General features: G+C 47.4%; 1 protein-coding gene across 1 annotated transcript; it reads left to right on the top strand.

Moving 5' to 3' along the window:
* The first annotated feature begins 3634 nt into the window (after positions 1–3634).
* Mrpl11 (mitochondrial ribosomal protein L11) lies at positions 3635–6722 on the top strand. The gene is made up of 5 exons (XM_028892869.2): positions 3635–3847; positions 4204–4299; positions 4672–4765; positions 4852–5011; positions 6432–6722. The coding sequence occupies exons 1-5, from the start codon at positions 3725–3727 to the stop codon at positions 6535–6537; spliced, it is 579 nt and encodes a 192-aa protein (XP_028748702.1). The 5' UTR covers positions 3635–3724; the 3' UTR covers positions 6538–6722.
* The last annotated feature ends 433 nt before the right edge of the window (positions 6723–7155 follow it).

The raw sequence follows: 7155 nt of genomic DNA, 5'->3' as shown, positions 1-7155 counted from the left end.
TAATTCTGTTATAGACTTATAGGCATATAAAATAGAAGAGTGGTAAGCAGAGAGTGGCAACCTCTCGGGAAATGCAGCTGTCCCTATGTGTGTTGTGGAATAATCCTCTTGTACACTGTAAAGATTTGTCACTTGAATTGGTTTAATAAAAAGCTGACAGGCCAGTAGCTGAGCAGGAAGTTAGGTGGGAAAGCCTAACTGAGAATGTTGGGAAGAAAGAGGGCAGAGTCACCAACCAGATGCAGAGGAAGCAAGATGAGAACGCCATACTGAGATAAGGTACCAAGCCATGTGGCTAAACATAGATAAGGATTATGGGTTAATTCAAGTGTAAGAGCTAGTTAGTAACAAGCCTGAGCTACTGGCCAAACATTTATAAATAATATTAAGCCTCTGGGTGGTAATTCGGGAATTGGCTGGTGGGAGAGAAACATTGCCTACATATGTGTCTACAGCTCTGTAAATCATGCCCAATAAAGTCATTTTACTTATCAATATGAACTTGAATTGGGTCCTTCTTCAGGCTGTTGGTGCCTCCCTACACTGGGAGCAGATGCTAATTTTACATATTCTCAGAAAAGTCATACAGCAGCTAGCTATTGTGGAATAACAATTTACCCTGAACCAAGCATCCTAAAACAATAAACACTTATAATTGCTCAGTTTCCAAGGAGGAACTTGGATCAGTTTGGCTTAACGGTTCTGGCTCAGTGTCTCCATAGAGTTGTAACAAAATGGTCAGGAGAGGCTTCACCTATCAGAAAGCTTGAAATGGGTGCTAGGAAGGCGGCTCACTGGGTAAAGTGTGCGCTGAGTGAACATGAGTACCAGAATTCAGGTTCACTAAACAGACATAGCATGTAATCCCTGGAACAAGTTAGTTAGTTAGACTAGCTGGATCAGCAACCACTGGGGTTCAGAGGAGAGATGCTGTCTCAAAATGTGACCTCCACATGCACACATGTGGACATGCAGATATACATGCATACCACCACACACATACACATGTCAAAAAAAGAAAAGTTAAGTATGGGAACTTAAATTAGGATCTCCAGCACCCACGGAAAAACCCGGGACCAATGTAAAAATCACTTGGTACAGCAGTTTACATCTGTAACCCCAGTACTGGCAGTCCAACAGAGACAGAGGGATCCCTGAAGCTAACTGGCCAGCCACACTAGCTAAATTGATGTGCTCTAGGCTCATGAGAGATTCTGTCTGAAAAATAAGGTGAGGTGGAGCATGATTGAGGAAGACATGCAACATCCACTTGTGGCCTCTACGCTAACACGCACATGTGTGCATGAGAACCTGCACAAATACATGCACACACCCACATGAACAGGTGCATTTACCACACACCACAGGGGGTGGAGGGGGAGAAGTTGACTAGTGGGACTTTTCAGTGGCACAGTGCTCATGAGTCCCCCACACTCCTGTAAGTCACTCCAATAAACTCACTAATTCTGAAGCTAGACTTGACAGAATCTTTCTTTGATGTGTTGACTCCTTCTCTATATGAGTAAATAGACATTTATTTTATGCCTTATTAGAAAAGTTGCCAGGTGTGGTGATGCACTCCTTTAATCCCAGCACTTGGGAGGCAGAGGCAGGTAGATCTTTGGGAGTTCCAGGCCAGCCTGGTCTACAGAGCAAGTTCCAGGACAGCCAGGGCTACACAGAGAAACCTTGTCTTGAAAAAGAATCAGTCAAACAAACAAACAAAAGAAGAAAAAGAAAGTCACTCAGCGTGAGCTCTACCTTCTTTCACGAAGGCTCCACTGGTGGGATAGACACTCTACTTTGGAATCCTAGAGTACCGGTTGCTCTTGCCCCAGCTTGCAGTTATGAAGGGGAGATGTGAGGGGAAGTCGAGGGGACCTGAAGCTGCTGGGCCTCTTTCCTACCAAGCACTCAGCCTCTGTGGTGGGGTGTCTCTCAGGGAGACATGCTGTTGTTCCTGCCAGCACCACAGCTCAGGGATTTCACTGGGCACAGAAAATGGTGATAAAAGAAAGGCCTCTGAGACCTGACTTTATTTCCAGCACGTTGTGGAGAAGTTCAAGGCTAAGAGCAATTTCAAAAATTCTGTGTGTGTGTGTGTGTGTGTGTGTGTGTGTGTGTGTGTGTGTGTGTGTTTGGGGGGGGTGGCTCAGCAATCAGTGTTTCCTGCACAAGAGTGAGGCCAGAGGTTGGATCTCAACAAACCAGGTAAATGCCAGTTGGGCATGGTGATCCACCTGTAATTCCAGCTCAACAGAGGAACCCCACAGCAAGCTAGCTAACAAGACAACTGACAAGCTCTGGGTTTGAGTCAGAGACCCTGCCTCAATGTTAGGGCAGACAAGCCAAGGAAGAGGATCTTAACATCAACCTGAGCCCTCCACATGTATGTGCACACATGTGCAAGTACACCTACACATGTGCACCCTCACGAGTGCAAAAACATGCACATTGCACACACAAGGAAATGGAAAAAGAAAAAAAAACAGTTCAGAGCAAGCTGATAGAATCTGGAGATGTATGCTACACAACAGACTGCCTTTTTGGCTGGAGAGAAATTGTAAGAAGAAACTGAGAAGTTTTCTGGAATCTGAAGGATCTCAAACACTGACTTAGTGGATAGTTCCTTCCAAGTAGTCTCAGTCTGGTGATTGGGGATCAGCTTGTGGAGGATTTTACATTCTGGACTATTGTGGAAAATAATGGAGAATTAAGCCTGCAATTAGTGGAGCTTTTCCCACCAGGTGTGGTCAAGGATAGTCAGTCAGAGTCCTACCAAGGCCATTGCTATCCCAAAACGCCTAGGTACACAAGGTTGCTCCGGGGAGTGATAACAAAAGCTTCCAACACCGGTGACTTTAAATGCCATTCACTAAAAGGCAAGGGATGACAAGGAGCCCTGGAGAGTATGGGGCAGGGTGCAGAGTGCTGAAACACATCACAGAATCTTCTGCTTCCAATAAAAAATGAAGTACAGGGGAACAATGAAGTATGCCTAAATAAGCTGGAGGGAAATCGGGTTTCCTTTGTACAAATAGCAGTAACTGCTTCCTCGGTTCAAATCTTGTTCTAAGGCAATGTGTTATTGCGCTGTCACAATAATTCTGAAAGGCACCTATAATACCCGTTGTACAGAGGATGAAAGAGACCGTCCTAACCTAACCCCAACTCTGTAACATAGACCAAGTTCATAGCCAGAAAGAGCAGCGGTCTGTCGGTTTGTTTCCACTCTACACTTGGAATCATACTGCCTTTCATGAAACTTCATGAGAAAACACAAGACTGGAGGGGCTCCCACTTGGACTAACTTGCTCGGTTTCAAACACTAAGGTAACCCCGCGTCCGGTAGATGGCAACCCAGAGCACAGCTAACAGCGGGCGCGGGATGAGGAGCTGAAACTACATTACCCACAATGCCGTGCGGAGAATCAAGGTCCCGCACTCCTGTTTGGCTGTCTAATGTCGTGCCTGTGCGCACTCCAGAGGGAATGCGTGTACTGAAACCAGATAGGTTCTCTTCCTGACCTCAGGGCGCAAAGTGTAGATTCCTTTATTCCTTAACCCGTCTTTAGTTGGAGAGCTGTATGACCGAAACCAGGATGCTCTTTGCTGGCCTCACTGCGGCCTAACGTGAGGACCCTTGACCTCTGACCCAAGATGGCTGCGTCCAGAGAGTAGTTCTTGCTGCTCTAAGGCGAACCAAGACTGCAAGTTCCGCATCATGTCGAAGCTAAGCCGGGTCACTCGGTCCCTCAAGAAGCCCGAGGCCGGCGGCGTGATCCGGACTATCGTGCGAGCAGGCCAAGCTATTCCTGGGCCCCCACTAGGCCCCATCTTGGGGCAGGTGCGGTGTCTGGAACCCGGCGTGGGGACACGGGAGGGGGAGCCGACGGGTGGGACGTGCTGTGTGCCGGGGAAGCCTCGCTTATAAACGTCTCCGCTGCTCACGGCTGCAGGCGTGTGTCTGTGTTACTCACGTAGCCTCTTTTGACCTCAGCTTCTCTGACCCTTCCCGGTAGGGTAGTTGCTGATTAAGTGGGGCCCTGCGGACGAAGCGTCCGGACCCGAAGCTCTGGTTGTATCTGGGTAGAAGGATAGGATAGGAACAGAGGGAAATGGAGACCGAGGAGGAACAAGGGCTCCTGGGTGGTGGGAAGCCTTTACTTCCCACACTTAACTTTCTTTATGCCTTCCTCATAGCGAGGTGTCTCTATCAACCAGTTCTGCAAAGAGTTCAACGAGAAGACCAAGGACATCAAAGAAGGCATTCCCCTGCCTACAAAGATTTTTGTGAAGGTGCAGAGTCTCATTCTTCCACATTCTTCCTCGGCGCTTGGAACTAGTCACCCGGGGTTGCTTCTCTGTCCCTAACCTGGTTGGCACCCTCCTCTTCACACAGTGAAGCCTAGACCATGATTTCTCTGAACTAGTTGGCTTAGGCCTGCCGTATTTTGGTTCTTATCTTTCATCTCACTGGGGCTTCCAGAGTAGAGCTGGCCTAGGAATAAAGATGGTAGGGATGTGTGCTGTGATTTGCTTTTCCAGTCTTGTGATATTAAAGTCACCTCAGGAAGGCACGGTGATGGGAGGAGGAAAGGGACACTATAAATTCCCTGGACCTGAGTAGAAAACCAAGAAACTCTCATATATCTTTTTTTTTCTTTTAAGCCTGACAGGACATTTGAGCTCAAGATTGGGCAACCTACTATTTCCTACTTCTTGAAGGCAGCAGCTGGGATTGAGAAGGGGGCCCGGCAAACAGGTGAGGACTAGAGCGGACTCCTGGGATTCTGATGTGTCCAGAAAAAAAGTCACATCAGCTGACGCATCACTTGTCCTTCTTCCCAGGGAGGGAGGTGGCAGGCCTGGTGAGTTTGAAGCACATATATGAGATTGCCTGTGTCAAAGCTAAGGACGATGCTTTCGCAATGCAAGATGTCCCCCTGTCTTCTGTCGTCCGGTCCATCATTGGCTCTGCCCGTTCCCTGGGCATTCGTGTGGTGAAGGAGTGAGTATCCTGAGAGAGGTATTGTGGAGAGGAAGCCCAGAAAGCTCTTAATTTGGGAGTAAAGTTAAGGCGGCCTATTATAGTGAAACAGTCGGGTTTTAAAAAAATTATAGCATGTATTAGTTATACATAATAGGTTTCATTATGACAGTTTTATACGTGTAGAGCTTTTGTTTTTGTGTTTTGTTTTTTTGTTTGTTTGTTTCAAGACGGGTCTTCTCTGTGTGGCCCTGACTGTCCAAGAACTCAATCTGTAGACCAGGCTAGCCTTGAACTCAGAGATCTACCTGCCTCTGCCTCCAGGTGCTGGGGTTAAAGGCGTGCGCCACCACTGCCTAGCTACATGTAGAGTTTTTAAGTCAAAGAACCTAAGATTCTAGCAGAACGATATGGGTTGAAGCCTCATTTATTCATTTGGAATATACTTCATAAGCACCTATATATGCTAGACATGGTTCTGGACATTGGATATAACCAGGAATGAGGAGTAATGTTTGGCCACTCTGGAGAAATGTATAGTCCTAAGGTAGAGGCGGATCCATACATAGAGATTTAGAATGACATGTGGTCAGTGTCGTTTAAAAAAAACGAATGGATGTCATGAGAGCAGAGAAAAGCGTTCCTGCTTTTATCTGGTGCGTCATGAGGACTCTGAGGGAGGTGACGTCAAAACAGCCCAGGAAATGGAGGGCAAAGAAACAAAACTCCAAAAAGTGGGAAAATGACAGTGAACAGTGAGATAAGGGCTGAAGCCACACTCCCTGTGGTCTAGGAGTCTTGTCTAGAGGCAGAGTGGGCTATGGTCTGAGGCAGGGAAGGATCTGTCGAGTTGTCCCACATCAGACTCAATCCAAAGGCTAACAGCGGCCCCAGTCAGCTGGCTTTGGATGCTGTCAGGAATTGTGTCCTTGAAGTAACTAGTCAAGTGGGAGACCATTTGGCCCAGACCATGTCAGAGACAGGAGCAGGGACATCATGGGCCTCTTGCTGCTGGTGTCTCAGGTTTCTACAGCAAGGCTAGTTTCAGCTGTTCCTCACAGGGAGTCGAGTAGAACACAGACAGCCTTGATGTTTCTTCAAGTCCTTACTTTATGGGACACAGAGGTCAGGTTCCTGCTTCCTCAGAGGAGTGTCTGTATATAAGCCCAGGACCCCTCATGTGAAGTGTTTGTGGCTCAGAGGAAGGACTAGTAAATCCCAACGGCATAGGAGAGGCCACAGGTTAAGTAGGACTTGAAGATGGGAACAAAGGTCGGGAAGGTAGAGGATGTGTTATCTCAGACATCCCACTATCTGGTTCCAGGTAGAGGCAACATGACCAGAGGTATGGAGTTGGGAAGTCCAGGGAGGGGAAAGAGGCGGGGCAGCGGGGGTCTGTACCAGGACCCGTCACTCACTAGCCATCTTTCTTCCCCTCTAGCCTCAGTGCAGAAGAACTGGCAGCTTTCCAGAAGGAACGAGCTGTGGTTTTGGCTGCTCAGAAAGAGGCAGATTTGGCAGCTCGGGCAGAAGCTGCCAAGAAGTGACCCCAGCCTTCCACACTCCAGGAATTTGAAAGAAGAGACCGAGAAGGGGCCCACTGAGAAAGCTGAGCCAAAGGAGAAGAAGGGACTTCATGGCAACATCACTCATAGTTTCCTGACTTTATATATTTCTATGCATATGGCTGTGCCAAGGGATCACGCCTGAATAAACGTCGTTTGTGACCCACTCTCAGCTCCTCTCTTGAGACCACAGAGATGGGGACTAATACTGACAGTTACCGACCTTCACAGCTGTGAGATGCCCACAAGTGAACAGGAATCTTCATGCTTCTCTTGTGTGAACACAGGCTCAGCCAAGCAAATTACCATGCCCAGTGCCTTAGTTAGTTTTATGTTGTATCAAAATAACCAAAGCTTGGTACTTTATAAAGAAAAGATATCTATTTGGCTTCTAAGTCACGGTGCTACTGTCTGGCAAGGGCTCTCTTGGCTGTATCACAGCATGGTAAAATGGAAAACAGTCATATGCATTGGGCCATCTGTGAGAGGTAACCTCAGGTAACAGTTCCTTCCTTAACGCCAACATTAATGAAGGTGAGATTCCTCAGCACCTTCCACTAGAGCCCAATTAAAAAAATAGATTTATCAGCCGGGCATGGT

Source organism: Peromyscus leucopus, chromosome 1 (assembly GCF_004664715.2).
Source record: "Peromyscus leucopus breed LL Stock chromosome 1, UCI_PerLeu_2.1, whole genome shotgun sequence".
In the NCBI taxonomy this organism is placed as follows: domain Eukaryota; kingdom Metazoa; phylum Chordata; class Mammalia; order Rodentia; family Cricetidae; genus Peromyscus; species Peromyscus leucopus.
The sequence above is the reverse complement of the archived record's forward strand: the minus strand, read 5'-3'. Positions and strand labels throughout refer to the sequence as shown.

Excerpts from the sequence above, each read along its gene's own strand:
- Mrpl11 (XM_028892869.2), top strand. The coding sequence starts at position 3,725 with ATGTCGAAGCTAAGCCGGGTCACTCGGTCCCTCAAGAAGCCCGAGGCC. Across the intron at positions 4,300-4,671 it reads CTACAAAGATTTTTGTGAAG|CCTGACAGGACATTTGAGCT; the intron begins GTGCAGAGTCTC and ends TTTTCTTTTAAG. Across the intron at positions 5,012-6,431 it reads GGCATTCGTGTGGTGAAGGA|CCTCAGTGCAGAAGAACTGG; the intron begins GTGAGTATCCTG and ends CTTCCCCTCTAG.